At 32.0% G+C, this 16646-nt stretch overlaps 2 protein-coding genes across 4 annotated transcripts; one reads left to right on the plus strand and one right to left on the minus strand.

Moving 5' to 3' along the window:
* Window positions 1-9605: 9605 nt before the first annotated feature.
* LOC108328217 (protein DETOXIFICATION 51-like) lies at window positions 9606-12078 on the minus strand. Its single transcript, XM_017562045.2, has 2 exons — window positions 11507-12078; window positions 9606-9686 (listed from the first exon to the last, which is right to left on the minus strand). The coding sequence occupies exons 1-2, from the start codon at window positions 12076-12078 to the stop codon at window positions 9659-9661; spliced, it is 600 nt and encodes a 199-aa protein (XP_017417534.1). The 3' UTR covers window positions 9606-9658.
* A 106-nt stretch (window positions 12079-12184) lies between these two features.
* Window positions 12185-15342, plus strand: LOC108328218 (uncharacterized). 3 transcript variants are annotated; one of them, XM_017562047.2, is made up of 4 exons: window positions 12185-13013; window positions 13365-13446; window positions 14037-14080; window positions 14930-15342. In XM_017562047.2, the coding sequence occupies exons 1-3, from the start codon at window positions 12607-12609 to the stop codon at window positions 14043-14045; spliced, it is 498 nt and encodes a 165-aa protein (XP_017417536.1). In that variant the 5' UTR covers window positions 12185-12606; the 3' UTR covers window positions 14046-14080; window positions 14930-15342. The 3 variants fall into 3 exon arrangements, with proteins under 3 accessions (XP_017417536.1, XP_052729952.1, XP_052729951.1); XM_052873992.1 differs by having other exon boundaries at window positions 14037-14075; XM_052873991.1 differs by lacking the exons at window positions 14037-14080; window positions 14930-15342 and having other exon boundaries at window positions 13365-13604.
* Window positions 15343-16646: the final 1304 nt, after the last annotated feature.

Here is a 16646-nt window from a genome sequence, read left to right on the forward strand (position 1 = left end):
GAATGATTGTTATATGCATAATTGATGAGTGTATATATGACTGATTTGTTTGTATGAAAATATGATTGCACGACTTTTAATCAATTGTGTGATGTATAGAGTCGATTATGTTATGTGTTTCTTGGTAATACTGTCATACACATAAGTCAACTATGATTTTAATAAAATCGATTATTTCTCTATAATCGGCTTTCATGTTTTGAAAAGTTGAATGGGTTGATACTATTGTGTTACTGCGCGCCCTTATAAGTGTGTGTTTGAATACTAGAAGACATTAAGTGTGTCTTGTCTATGTAAACTTCATAACCCTAGTACTGAGAAAGATTGTCCAAGAGTTAAAAAAAATTAAATGGCTTCTTCATCACACCCCTCAAGAAATAGAGGAGCCTATAGTTGCTGTAAGAAATGTCGATCCCTCGGGATGGATCAGTGATGATGAAACGCGTGAAAGATTTTTGAGAGGGAAAATAAGCAAGACCGTTGTACCACATAAGCACTTGAAGCTAGATTTATTCAAAAATATTAAGTTCATGTGAATATCATTGATAGGGGGAGCATCAAATTAATTATGTTATCTTAATTGATGCATCTCTATTTGGTTGATTATCTGTGTTTCAATTACAATATACTCTGTACGCCCTTTTTTATAATGCCCAAAGGGGGAGAATTTGATGTAATTGAAGAATTGTAATTGTGGATAATCTGTGATTGTTATTGTACAACATGGTTTTATTAATCATGGTTGTACATCATCAAAAAAGGGGGAGATTGTTGAGATTGTTGATAGGGGGAGCACTAGTTTAGCTGAAAGCACAATCTCAGTGATAACTGTGTTTTTGATGATGACAACACATAATTAATAATAACACACGTGTGTACTATGTTATACATGTCATATGCTTATGCTGACTTTAGGACTGGGCAAATCAAACTAAACTTACTAAACTATGACTAACTATATTATACTAAACTAAAAGAAACTGAACTATTTAAAATAATAATTGAACTGAAGTGTTCTACAGTTCAATTTTTAAAAACTTTTATATAGTTAACTAATAACTGTACTAAATCATATAATTGCTATTTATATACACTGAGAACGTGCTCAAACACAAAACTGTGGTTTCATTACAATTATTTCATGGGTTGTATTATTTTGAAATCTAACAAATTTTTACATACATATACCGGTCTTGCTTATATATTAATAATATTGAATATTTGTAATATAGAAAAAATACTAGTAATTTTTGCACCTAACACACAAAATAGAAGAATATATATATAATTGTATTATATTTTATAATTATTTTCTCATACACACATTTTTATTTTTTTTATTTTTACAAATATATTTAGTTTTATTAATTTACAAAATAATTACCAATTCAAAATTACAATTTAATAAAATTTAGTTCTTTTAAAATATATAATGAATTTTAGTATGAATTTAATAATATTATTTTATTTTAATAATTATTATATTAACTTTTTAAAGAACTTTAAAAACAGTTATTTATTTATTTATACATATTATATATATATATATTTAGTTTTATTAATTTACAAAATAATTATCGATTCATAATTACAATATAATAAAATTTAGTTCTTTTAAAATATTTAATGAATTTTAGTATAAATTTAATAATATTATTTTATTATAATTATTATTATAGTTAACTTTTTAAAGAACTTTTAAAACAGTTATTTATTTATTTGTCCATATTATATATATATATATATATATTATAATCTAAAAGATAATTCAGACATGTATTTTTGTTTCTTTGTTTCTTATTTTTTTATGTTGTTGAAAAAAAAAACGAAGCAAGTAAAAGTTTCAAATCAAACCTAAAATACAGTTCAGAGTTTAAAACAATTAACTATACTCTTAATAGAAAAAGTTTAGTTTTTCTAAACTGCACTACAAAACAGTACAATTCAGTTTTTATAAAGATAGTTTAGTTTTTATAATACAAAATAGTATAGATTATCTATAGTTTACTGTAACTAAGTTATTTATGCCCAACCTTAACTGATTTTATTATATCTATAAAAGCATACATGTGAACTTTATTGTGTTGATTATAGCATACCCCTGTGATTGATATGTGATTTTATTTGTGTATGCATAACATATGTTTTCAGAAATGAAAAAACCATAAGCACTATTGTTGAACTTTAAAGTGTGTGGCAAAACAACAGTTTTAACGCGATTACATTATTGTTCAAATCGATTAAAACTCGTGGGTTTGCACAAATTTTTCTCAAGTGTGATGTGATGAATTTTGTGAAGAAAAGTTTTCAAAAATGAGTTAAGTATTTCTACTTAATCGATTGCATGTAACTTGTATTCGACTAAGTTTGTTGTTGATTTGAAAATTGTTTAAATGCTTGACATAACTGTCACAACGATCATATTTTTAAATATGTTGACCAATCATTTATGACAAATTGATTATATTAATTGCACATTCAATTAATGCATTTGACTGCTATTATTTTGTTACAACTGTCAAATGTATTCGACTACATTAATGGCCTAATCAATTTTTGTGACATACTATATATTGATGCATGATTTGATTTTCTATAAGAAGAAACTAGAAGAAGAAAATTGATTTTTTACATTAGTAGGTTAGAGAGGTGTTTTACATTTTGACGTGAGGTCGCTCTAAAAACCTAGATCTTCATAGTGCATTGGCTTCCAACTCAGGTTGATTGGAAGGACACGGGATGTAGGCTTGGCCGAACCAGTATAAAAAGCAGTGTTTGATTTCTCTGATCCCTATCTCTACATATAATCGATTAATCTGTCATTGCATTCGATTAAGCTTACTATTGCATTACATACAAACTTACTTGTGTTTCAAGAAAAGTTCAAAGACATCATTCTTTGCGAAAAAGATTTTTGAAAGAAAACGTTTTTACGCATCACCAATTCACCCCATCTTGGTGTGAGAAGCTAAACGCTCCTTTTTTAACAAAACTAATAATAGAAAGTAGAATTTAAAACCTTTCCTATTTGAATAAAAAGTGAAATTGTTTGAAAAAATAGAAAGATAGAAATAAATAAAAACTTTATAATAGATTAATTGATATAATAGAAAAAATTTATTTAGTAATACGATAAATTAAAAATATAGTTAATTTTGTAAGAGTCGAATCATATCTTAAAAGTGATCGTCTATTTTAAATAATGAGATTTTGTTATTTTAATATTAAAAGTTTAAAGTATAAATAGAATTTATATAAACGAGTTTTAATATTTAAACTCATATCCTAAACTTTTGTTCTTTATAGCTCTTTACACTCTCTAAATATTCTAATTCTCTCTTCATTTATTTGAAAATCATAAATTGTTTATGTAATTCTTTAGGTGAGGTCTTCAACAATAATTGATCAATTTCTATAAAATAGTAAATTGGTTTCTACCTTTTTCTTTGGTTTATAGGTTTTATGTGTGAGCGATTATAGCTTGCATGTGAGATCTGAGTCTTTTATAAGACTCTATGCTGATCAATGATCATAACGATGTGCCTTGATAATGCTTTTTGTCATTCGTACGAGTAGATGAAGTTTTCTGTGCTTGTGAAGTTGTCTTAGGACTCCTAGATCTTTTTGGTCATCTATCAAGTAAAGGAAGCTAGATGCTTTAATATACGTGAATTGGATATTGTTGGTTGAATTTGGTATGTTAAACATGATTGTTATTTTTGTGCTAAATTGTATGGTATGTTTAATTGCTTGAATTGAGTGTTGGTTATGTTTGGACTGTGGTGATTGAGAAAATCGAGGATTTGAACATTTGAACAGGTTAGTGTTCATTCTAACATTAAGAAATGTCTTTGAACAAAGCACTAAGTCAATAATATCAATTTGATCATCTGAACAAGTCCTTGGTTCCCCAAATCACATATTTTATGTTGTTGTTTTATAATATGGCACTGAACAGGACTGATGTGGCATTGAGTGCTAGTTTGGTACTGCAAGTTTGGAAGTAATTTTGCTCCAAATCGCTAAACGCCCACTTTTTCCATTAAGCAACTCAAAGGGTTTGGTGTTGAATGATGAAATGGCACCATTGAGAACTACTTTCCACTATAGGTTTGGAACCATTTTAAGTCAAAGTCATTGAACAAGCCATTTAGAAAGAAAAATGACGTTGAACACCAATTTATATTCCATGTTTTGGTTTATTCCTTTCGTTGTTTAGTATTGAACTGTATCATTCTTAATGTTGTTGGTGAGTATAATGACTATGAGAATATATAAGACAACTTTTGATATGTTGATTTGTGGTTTAGTTATTGAAAGAATTTCAAGGAGAAATTATGTGTTGGTGATGTTTAGTGTATGCTTGACATATGAAAGTTTAGAAAGGAGGTATCTTGATATACTATCAGTCATCCAACTCATATAGAATTGAATGAGGTGGGATAGAGAATGACATGAGGCCTTTACCCTAAACTTTTAGTCTTATGCGTGAAAGATTAATCTCGTGAGTTGTAGGGTGATAACCCTTATGTTATGACTTTACATAACATAAATATTACTACGAGTGAAAACCTACAGGTGAAGCTCTATATTAAAGTATCTATTCGGATAATTGAATTTGGAGTCATCAGTATATATATTCATATTATTTATGATATATTATAAATGTTGAACTAATATGTTTATGGTTAAATTATTTTATGAAGTTTTCTTTTAAACACTATAGTTTACCCTATCTTCTTTTCTTTATGTGATGTTTCTCTTTACAATAATCATCTATTGATGTGAGTAGAGAATGAATTAGGTATCAACATGTCTTTAGTGAAGGTTGATGATATTGTTGAGTTATCTTTTACTTTTAGTTAGATATTTCTATAGTAATTCCTTATCTTTTGAAAAACTTCTATAATATTTCTTTGATCTTGTACATATTCTATGTTAGTGTGATATTGCACCGAATAATTATATTAATATTTGGTATGTTTAATGTTGCTGTGAATTATTAAAATTTATGATGTTTTATTCATTAATTTTTATATTATTAAATGGAATGTAACAAATTTATTTTTAATATGAATAAATATAAATTAAAATTTAAATATAATTAATTATAAAGTAATTAATTTATAAAATTGAAAATAATATTAACAAAATTATTTAATTTTGAATAGATTTAAATGATTTTTGATTAACATGTTGACGGATACAAGAAAGTGATTCATTTAAATAGTTAAAATCACTAAATAAATAAATAAGCACAACCTACTCCTGAAAAAAAACATAATCTGACAAATTAATTTTTTTTTCTTTTTACTAACGGCAAAGCTAAATTTATACTGCTAATATGTAGATCCTAAATTATGACTATTAATTTTTTATATAATCAAATATTTGTAACGAGATTATTAATGTAAAATTTACTTTTGTCGATTATTTTATATTACAAAAATCAAATAAATATATTTAAAAAAATTATATTTTATGTATTAAATTTTGTTTTAAAAAATCGAAACCAATTTTAGTAAAATCAATCACTTATCAAACTAATTTCAGATCTAGGATATGATGAAAGAAATGATTGAAATCGATAATTTATTTAATACATAAAAAATTTCTATGTCGTGTTCACTTAATAAAAAGTACTTGTTTACAAGTTTTTTTGTGAGTGAGGAATTGTGATGTTTTGTCTGTTCATTTGATATAAAATACAAAGAAGGATTTGATACAATTTGTTTTTGCCATCGGTGAAAGTGAAGAGATTTGGATAGATTGTTAGTATAATATCTTATTTACCCTTTAGCTATTATATAATTGTAGTTCGAATTATGAAGTTTACATACATAATCGATTCTACCTATCAAAGAACTGATTCCTTCGTTAATAAAGACGAGTTTTAAGCTGAAGAAGATGAAGAACAATGATTGAAATAAAATATTTTGGAGTTGTATTTGGTTTTTTTTCCACCCGTATTCGGTTCTAGGGGTGGGAAGAATTTACATGGAACCTATATTTGGTTCCCACTTGTTGTTATTCGGTTTCCATTATTCACAACCATGGTGTATTCGGTTCCCAAGCACAGTATTCGGTTCCATGTGCGTTTGACCTGGCGTTTGAGTGTGTATTCGGTTTCAACGTGATGGTATTCCGTTCCCTTGGAGTATTTCGTTCCAAGTTTCGTGGTGGAGGTGCATGCCCCATGTTTAACCAAGCTGGAGGTTGATATTGTTTGGTTACAGATACTGAGTGGTGGACTATACAAAAGTGTGATATGAAATATTTAAAGCAGATAAAAAACATAGCATTTCAATGGATTTCCTCTATTCTCATCAAAACAAGAAGAATTTTGGAAGCGATGGGAGTATAAGTGTTTCACTTTCCCAACAAGCCATGACTTTAATTCTGCCTTTGTGTACCATGTCATGATTTTTGTCTACAAAAAACTTAATTCATGAAAACCAAAATACAAATTCACAGCTTCAATTATATTACAAAAAATATTATATTTAAAAATAAATTCATTTTACTAAATTATAATTTTTTTACATTTAAAAAATTAATTTTAATAATTAATGTTGATTTTTAACTCTTTATAAACATTTTTAAAATTAAATATAACATTAAAAATTATAATTTTATATTACTTTAATAATTATGGACATTTTGGTAATCTTCAATTTTTACCAATTAAACAAATTTATTTTATCTATCACATCAATTAAATTTTACAGTCACAAACTTTACTTCCAAATTCACTGCCACTTACATTCAAATTCACTCAAACAACAATTAATTCATCTTCAAGTCTTCTCAAATCTATCCACTCATTCTTCCCCAAATCCTTCTTCCAAAGTAAACTCACTCTTAGAGTTTGGTTCCAAGATTCGATGTAATATCAATCAATAAGTATATAATTTATTGTCTTTCATGATATAATCTATCATACATTAACGTTTAATTTTATATATAGGTATGTTTAACTTAATTTTGAGTTTTAATTAATACAAAATTTACAAAAGTAAAGGTAAAGTAGTAATATCAATTACGTCTCCTAGCTTTTCATGGCTCCTCTTTCAAAATGTAGAGATTTTTTAAACATTAGTTTTAGTGACAATGCATCTAAAAGTTCTCTATAAAATCAAATATTGCTAAAATTATATTTTTCTTTTAAGTATTTTTTTAAACATTTCATTAACGGTTACATTTAAAAAAAAATCAAGAAAACACAAACTTAATATATATAAGTTAGAAACAAACATTTTACTATACTGCCGAAATATGTATGTGTTGAAATAAACTGACATGCGCACATGTTATATTATTCTCACTAAATTGTTATTATAACAAAATTTACTACTAGAAAAATCGCGTACAACGTCAAATATTTTGGATTTTTAACAGCGAATTCGTGAACGATGTTATATCAAGAGACGTTAAATTTACGTCGAATTTTGTCAATATTCGACGTTAATAATTTTTTTTTTGTTTTTTTAATTAATTCCGATCCTTTTTTACAACTCTACGAGACCTGGAAAGCAAAAAACAACAACAAATTTCAGTGTTTGGTATTTTATATAGCATGAACTATGAACGTGTAGTGTAGTATCAACAACAAACAATAATAACCAACAACAAACAAGTTCAATCAAACAATAACAGTAAACAAGTTCAACTAAACAACAACAACAACAAACAAGTTCAACAAAAAAAAACAATAAAAAAGTTCAACAAATAAGTTCTTCAAAATGAAAACAAAAACTAACCTTCAAAAGGTGGGTTCGTCAGAATAAAGTTTCGCCACAGTGAGAGAGAAAGCAGAATGCGCCTATGGAGAACAAGAGCACGAAAATAATGAGTTCAAAACAAACAAAAATCATATATAAAGTAATTAATTAACATGCATTTGTATCAAATGAAAGAAAGATTACATGTGATGCTCATCAAACTTCGTTCGAGAAAATTTTGATAAGAGAAGAGGGTATTGCGCGCTAAGATAAAGTAAATGAATTTTCAATCTCCCACTTAAATTTTTATTGAATTCACTAACCTTTTGATGTCGAATTTAAAAGTTATTCGACATTTTATATCTTTTTACGTCGAATTACAATTCTAAATGACGTTTAATAATTGTATTTATTTACAAAAATGTCACCGCTCATTTTAAACGTTGGTTATTGTTACCAATGAGGAGCATTAGTACTTTGAAGATAAAAGATTTTGATGATGCTGCAAATGTGATAAAACTCGAAGAATCAAGTTATAATTGTTTTAAAAGTACTTTCGTAGTTTGCAAATGTATTAGGAAAGATTTTAACTTGTAAACACTTAGAAATCTCGTATCTTTAAGTTAGTTACGTATATAATCGATTATATGGTAGACTAATCGATTATCATGAGCCTTCTTGAAAAACCATTTTGCTCTAGAATAATCGATTGTTCCTCAGAATAATCGATTATCACTTTTTGAAAAACCCTGTAACGGACTTAAATAATCGATTATCACAAACAATAATCGATTATCACTGGCAGTTGTAATCTGTCTTTTCACTTCAGACCAGTTGTCTATACATAGTTGTTCTGAAAACCCTTAGAGGGTTAACTGTGAGCTTTTTAAGAATACAGTGTAATTGAGGAAGTTCTAAAAAGTTGGTTCATTGCATTGCCTGGTCTCGTGAATAAGAGAAGTTCGCGCTTTGTGTGTCAAAGGTTGGAGCGGTTCTCTTCGAGTTGGCAACGCTGCTGTTCTTCCAGTTCGGTGGTCGAAGGAAGATTCTGACTGCAATGTTTCGGTTCGTTGGTCAAAGGAAAGTGTGGTTGCTTGCTTCCGGTTCGTTGGTCGAAGGATGCACCCTTCCGGTTCGTTCGTCGAAGGAAGGTTTTATCTTTCTGTTTTATTCACTCTATTGTAAATCTGTGAAATTGATTTTTAGTGAAAACATTAATAACATTTTATAGTTATTAACAACTGGACGTAGAATCTTTTGATTCGAACCAAGATAAAAATTCCGTGTTGAATTTTTCTACTCCTTACACTCTTTACATTTTCCGCACATCAACTGTTCGATAAATTTTCTCTAAGAAAACTAATTTTATAAAAATGGAACATCTTAACTTTAGTTGTGACAGAACACGCTTTCCACTTATTTTAGTCCGCTGCGCGACTCTAAGATATCGGTTGTCCTGATACCGACAGTTATTCAGTGGTTGGATGTTAAACGCGTGACGTTATACGTTGTTTTTGTACTGGTGATTACATAATAAGAACACAATATACTCATATGATAGGATAAATCTTTATAATTTATCAAATACAATGATTTTTTTATACTGCAAACTAAGTCATAATAACCTGTTTTGACTCTCATTATTTAATATTTTTTCCTATATAAGTTAAATATTAGTAAAATCATCTTATCTCATACAAAATCTTAAATTCAATTCACAACTTGTAACATTTCAATTTTTCACATTATTTAACTACTATAGGATCCATCACAATTTTGATATTGCACAGTAGTTAACTCGAGGAAAACATACAAATTCCTATTACAATAATTTATAATAGAAAACTTCCCTTTTATACTAGAAGGATACATACTACACTGAACCAAAAGAGTAAGGTAAACATTACAAACAAAAGAAAAAATCAAAACTTCCTATTTTAAGCTTCAGCTCCTCCAAGACACCACCTAAGCTTACACCATTAAGGTGATCATTGCAAAAGAGAAACATACCCAAAGACAAACAACACAAAAACAAGGGTAAGCTAGAGTATCAAAATATTATACATACAATTTAAAACAACGACAATATACATGCATATTATATATGAATCAATCAACACAAAAATTAGTCTCTTCCACTTGAAACCCTTTACTATCCGGATAGATGCATTGGTGTCGGCCTCATGGGGGAACCTACACCCGTGTATGGTGGAGCAACCTTGATCAGAAATATTAATAACAACATCTTCAACCACCACCAATAATGTCATACACCAAGGTTAATTCGTCAAACATATATGGCAAAAACTAGTGACCATAGACTAGGACCTCCTGCTACTCTCCATGACATAATCATCCATCTTTACATGAAATAGGGTTATTGAGAGTGTCAGGATCATTCCCCAATCCAGGAGCCCATACGTCAATACATAACGCAACATAACCAACTAGGATCTTCCTCCTTGGAATTCCTTTCTCACATGATACTTAAAAGTCATACCTCATATTACTTGAACATCATCATCAATCACATATATAATCATATTCATATACATATACTTCACAAAAACATTGCATATTATCACATGAAACCTCTCATTATACATTAAGCAACCAGAAACACCTTTATAAGTCATCAAAAGTCACATAATAACACAATTTTCTTTATAGCATCTTGATACCCACATTAGGTTAGGAAAAAAACTTGGAAACCATCACTAATAGCTCTAGAAGGGTCCAAAACCCCCAAAATGACCTAAAGAACGTCTAAAACTGATATCCATAATCCTGAAAACTTCCAAAAACTGGTGCAGTGATGCCTAGTGGCGCCCAGGTGCCCAGGGGCTAGCGCATAATGCCCTGGCCACTAGAAACGTGCACTCAGGTGCAATCAGCAAAGCCCAACCCTTTTTATACCACTTTGTACACTTCTCCCACAACTTTGAAAGGTTCATATGACCTTCTAAACACTATGAAACTTTAAAAAACACATCTTTAATTCAATTTGACCACTCCAAACCCAAACTACCTCTCTAAACCACCCAAACTCATTTATATTACTTTGAACACCCATTTTCTACAACTAACAGTTGGAACAAGTTCTAATAGACTCAATAACACACCCTAAACCATCAAATTCAACACAGACCCACACTCCTTTAGAAATTCACTACTCAAAACCCCTTTAATTATACTTAAAATCATGCAACACCATCTCACTAACTCTCTCTTGCATTATACACTAGATTTTGCTGGTTTGACAGCTCTCACAAGTCCTAAATGACTTCAAAATAGTCCACAAACTTCTGTTTTATACAACCAAATCTTTAGTTAAAAACTTACGTATCAAAACCCCTAACTTTTCAATAAAGATACTTCAAACTTCCACAATAAACTACCTCTATGTTCCATATCAGTAGAGCTGTCATTTTTTTAATCCCAAGGCCAACCCTGACCTTTTATATAATCAGTCCATTCTTTTTTGACCTACGTCTGATGCACCCTCAAAACCCCCTGAAATGGGCTGGGATTGAATTGGGGCCGGGTTGGCCCCCTAACCCCCATTGTTTGGGAGCTACTCCCTCCACCACCCCAATTATTTCCTCCATCTCTCCAAAAAAATTTTAATTACAAAATTATCCTTTTTACTTTAACTCTCTCAGTAGCCCCAACTCTCATTTTCACTCTCTCTCTCTCTAAATGCGTTTGTTTCGAACGAGTGAAAACTGCACAACACAGCGAAGAGGGAAAAACGTAAATAAAGAAAGTTGTTTGAATGAGTATACCGTTGAAGTGCCAAAAGCCCACACAAAACTATCATGATCTCGTACCACCACCACTCCAGGCAAACGGAGACACAGCTCGGCGCGGCGAGCCGGAGCAGCGGCTTCAACCCGGAGAGACAGTCTCGGGTCGGCGCGGCGCAGCGAAGGCCTGTGAGGCACACGTGCGTGGCGAGGAAGAGGAGGATGGAGAGGCTGGAGGCAGCGGAAGCTGCCGCGACGCCGGCGAGGCCGCGGCGGAGTCGCCTGACGAGAAGGTAGTTGAAGGGGAAGTGGAGGAGGGTTCCAGCCAGGGACGCTAAGGTGATCGGGTGGGTGACGCCCTGTGCGCGAAGGTAAATGCGGATTGGATGGAGAAAGGAGTGGGTGGGGAGGTTGGGGAGGGAAAAGATGAGGTAGGTGTGTGCCATGCGGGTGATGTTAGGGTCCTGGTGCAAAGGTAGAAGGATGTTTGAGATGTTGAGCAAGAGGAAGGATATTGGGATGGAGCAGAGTAGCAGAAACATTACACAGCAGTTTGCGCCGAAGGACTCGATAGCACCGATCGAATAACATGTGATATTGGCAAAGGCCATTCCTAAGGATCCTACCACCAGTTTAAGGTCTCTTAATATCCATCAGCGCCCAGACCAGGCTTCAACGGATGTGCACATCCGTTTGGCCTTGAATGAATCGAAAGTTAACATCCATTTATATTCACGACAAGGGAAAAAAAGAACGAGGAGGTGCAGCGCACAGTAGGTGCAGCGCACAGTATGTGGTGGTGGAGGGAGTAACTCCCCCATTGTTTTGTGGCACGATGAAGCATTTCCATCCTTTACGAAACAAACGCTTTGTCTACGAGCTCAGGTCGCCTGCGGCATCCCTTTGCTAAGCACTTGACGGCCTCCCTTTACTCTCGCCGCCCCTCCCGTTGTCTCCCCCCACCATGCTGGACCCCGGAGGAAACCTCCGCCCTCATCGACGCCTACCGCGACAAGTAGTACTCCCTCGGCCGCACCAACCTCAAAGCCACCCACTGGCAAGAGGTCGCTGATGCCGTCACTGCCTTGTGCCCCAACACTTCCCCCACTGCCAAAACCGCCATCTAGTGCCACCACAAAATGGAAAGACTCCGCAAACGCTACCGCACCGAAATCCAACGCCTCCGCTCCCTCCCTCTCCCTCGCCTCATCAACAACTCCACCACCGCTTCTCCCTCCTCCTGGGTTCACTTCAAATCCATGTTTTCCGTGGAAAAAGGCCCCAACAAACCCCACACTATCACCGCCACCAACCCCAACATCCCCACCAACAACCTCAATTTCCCCGACGACGACAACGACGACGACGATCTGTTCGAGGAATTCAAGAACACCCCCGGATCCAACACGCGCAGCCTCAATAAACTCTACAAGAACGGTTTCGGATCCAGATTCGCCTCTGGGTTCCGGATCCGAATCCCGGCTGAAGAAGCTGACTTCTTTGGAGATATTGTTCCTCCAAAATTGAAAATTCCTTCCATAATTAGGTATGATAATTTGTCCATTCAAAAGTTCACTAATTTTCTTGAATTCTAAAGAATGCTACATATCTATCATATATTCTTTATGACTACAATCTTTGAAGAAATATGGGTGAATCATAATAAAGCATTTTTATGTTTGAATTGTTTATTTACTTGCATTGTTGTCCAAAAGTCCAGTGAAAAAATTTGTCAAGTGTGGAAGGCATATAGTGACATGTTTACATCGTACAACTTGTGTTTCCCTAATTGGAGTTGTAAACATCCCCATTTGCATGGCACTATTTTCATTCTTACTCTTTTGACTTGTATTAGAGCTTTCTGAATTTGTTCATCTTTTTTTATGGGATGTAACAGGACACCTGACATGTCTGCAATGCATCATGATGCTTCTTCAGATCTGAATGTGATTGGAACCAAATTGAAGGATCTATTAAAGGTAAGGATGCTTCACAGACAATGTGGAATACAAAAATGCTTCTTTGTTCACCCGTTTATACCATGTTAACTGTTCTCCATCAGTTAGACATAGAAGATAGGAAATTTTGGTGATCTGTTACTTGTTCAGGATACTTAACAACTACAACTTTGTTGGCATTGCTCCTTTCTGAAAGAAAGTCATTAGGATTTCTCACTGTTTTCCTTTCTGTCAGATCAATAACACATCCCCTCAAATGAGGAAGCTTGTTGTTGAACTCTGTGAAGTTTGCATGTGTAAAAATTAAAAATTGGAGAGTAAAGCAATTCACATGACTTCATCTCTAGGTTACTGAAGTGAGACATAAGTTATGTTATTTAATGCATTTTTTTTATCATATTTCGTCAAGTTTCTTTTCATAAGATAAAATAATTTATTTATCTGTGACTATCTTTTATCTTGTATAATTTAGTTGTTGTATTGAAGAGAATGACTACTTTATATTTTTCTCATTCCAAATTTAACTTCTACGGAATTATGATATGAATTGAATCTTGTATTAAAACTTATACTATATAGACCAATTACCTTGCCATAACTAATCTGTGTAGGAGCTTTGATGCTGCTGACTGTTTGAAACAACATCCAACGTAAGGTAAGTTACATATCTCTAGTGTCTTTTCAATTAAATCTATTTGCCAGTATAGGTACTCCAAATTATGATTTTAAGATAAGCAAACAATTTACAGGTTTTCATAAGATTAATTAGATTTTTAAAAGAAAAGACAATACAATATCATGGTCATTACATTATTTCTATTTCATGGTCATTACATTGCAACATTCCTTTGAGGTTTCAAGGAAGACTTTCATCCGTATCAACTGTAAGGTTCCAAGAAATGCCAACACACAGTATTCATGGACACATTTTTTAGGCCATTCTAGTGTCCATTGATTTTTAAGAACTCTTTAAGATAAGCTTGCTGTTTTCCTTTCTCACTAGTATGCATGATTTCATTTTTTACTGATATATACTTTGTTCTCTCACAATTTGAATTGCAGATAATCTCCTTTATAAAAATCACCATTTTTTAAGTCTATATCAAGCTTATACGTAATATGTTGGACTCTAGTGTACCTGTTTTGCTTGACTATAAAATCATGATGCAGTTTAATTGGTATTAAATTGGTTGAGGCGTCTTTTTCCTTCCATTGTAGTGGTTTTATGATTGGTATTCTTATGTGTGAAGTTAATTGCATGCTTAATAGTAGGCACTTAAACTGCAGTGTTGAATGTTGAACCATCATTAGAGCTGTCAATTTTTTTTTTCTCCCCAAGGCCAACCTTGACCTTTTTTACAGTTGACCTTTTTTACAGTTAGCCCACTTTTTTACGTCTTATTCTTCAGCACAACTTGTATCCTTTTTCTTCTCTATTTATATAAAAACTGCATTATGGTTTTTTAGTGTGTGCTTCTGAAGTTATCCTTTGATACTTTTGCAGGTCGAGTTGCAGAGTTTGACATGCCTACAAGACTATTAGAGGACAAGTCTTCCATGTTTCTGAAGTTGGTGACTGAGTATTCATCATGTTCGAGTGGTATACCAGAATGTTAGATCAAATGGAATGTGTTAATGGTTTCTTAATGTGGTGTCTTAAAGATAGTTCAAAAGTTGAAGCAGGAAGTTTAACTTAGTTTTCGGTATATCAACATTTTAGTGGTTGTATTCAAATGAGTTTATATATTTTTCATGCTAAAAAGGAAAGTCCATGGACTGGCCCTAACCCATAGGGCTTTGGGGGTATTTGGTCCTGTGGACTTTTTTAATAAAAGATTTTTTTGGTCCTGTGAACTTTTTTGGTCCCAACCCATGTGGGCTAGGACCTATGATGGAGGCTTATTTGACGGGTCTACATATCATATTTCTCATACAACCTGTACTTCAAATTTTCACCTATTAATACTCCATTTTATAACTAGAATGACTTATAAATTAGCACAATCATTTCTCCTCAATACTACAACAAATTGACATCATTTAACATCTCAACAACAACATTCCAAACCAAATTCATTTCCAAATTAAATTAACAAATCATACAAACATCATCCAATCAAGAATCAACATTAAAAAACACTACAAACTCCAAAACAATCATTTTAACACAATAACCAACATGCATTAGTTTTATAAGCAACCAAATATTATTTCACATTCAATAACTAAATTATACAACGCTTTAGCTTCCCTTACCACACAAAATTTCCTATCAAGCTATAGAATTGCACTCTTGTTGCTTTTGACTCAAGGAACTATAAATACACCTATGGAACACCAGAAAGAGAAACAAAGAGAGTCCTTAGGACCTCTAATTAGAAAGGATCAAAGAAGACAAATTGATTATACATGCAAGGGAAAACTTTATGCATGAACTCGAGTAAAAGACAAAGAGTAAAAAGAAGTTGAAACTTACTTGCTCTATTGCATAAACCAATCGGACAAATGTGGAGATTACTCGCCGTGATCTCCTAGTACCTCCTGATTGTCAATTGAGGATTGAGGAGTTAGAAAAGTTAGAGAGAAGGTAGAGAGAATTGAGAGAAAAAGTTTTAGAGAGATGAACAATGTTTTAAGTAATGAGACAAATTTAAGAATTTCTATTTATATATTGAGTTATTTTAAAATATAATATTCGGTCTCATTATTTTAAAACATATATTAACTCTAATACTCTATTTTCTAGTTTCTTACACAACTTAAATATCTCACCAAATTCAACACCTAGTATTTCTACCCTAAACATAGTATTCTTCCAATAAATAACTAAATTTATAATTCATCACATGAAATTAATCACCTAAATGTATATAATCAATATTCTTTATATTTAACATTTCATATTCACTAAATTTAAGAAATAAATTTTTTCCTTGAGCAAAATCTTTAGTTTAAACAAAAATCTAGCCTAGAGTTCGTGCTATACTTTCACTTGAGCCAAAATAAAACTGAAAGTAAGATTCATTTCTTGCTCCATTTTCATTTGAGTGAAAAAAAATTAAGCTTGGACGAAAAATGAACCGAAAGTAAATGTTGATTTATGGCTATTTTTGCTTGAACAAAAACTTGTCGCTTGAATAAAAATATTAGAACATCAATATCATTCAACATATAGCATAACTATTAGAAAATAATTGACGACTTAGCTAAACTAAGAGAGG

The sequence above is a fragment of the Vigna angularis genome, chromosome 2 (assembly GCF_016808095.1).
Source record: "Vigna angularis cultivar LongXiaoDou No.4 chromosome 2, ASM1680809v1, whole genome shotgun sequence".
Taxonomy (NCBI): domain Eukaryota; kingdom Viridiplantae; phylum Streptophyta; class Magnoliopsida; order Fabales; family Fabaceae; genus Vigna; species Vigna angularis.

Excerpts from the sequence above, each read along its gene's own strand:
- LOC108328217 (XM_017562045.2), bottom strand. The coding sequence starts at position 12,078 with ATGGCCTTTGCCAATATCACATGTTATTCGATCGGTGCTATCGAGTCC. Across the intron at positions 9,687-11,506 it reads GGGCTTTTGGCACTTCAACG|GTGGTGTCTTGGAGGAGCTG; the intron begins GTATACTCATTC and ends GTGTAAGCTTAG.
- LOC108328218 (XM_052873991.1), top strand. The coding sequence starts at position 12,607 with ATGGAAAGACTCCGCAAACGCTACCGCACCGAAATCCAACGCCTCCGC. Across the intron at positions 13,014-13,364 it reads AAAATTCCTTCCATAATTAG|GACACCTGACATGTCTGCAA; the intron begins GTATGATAATTT and ends GGGATGTAACAG.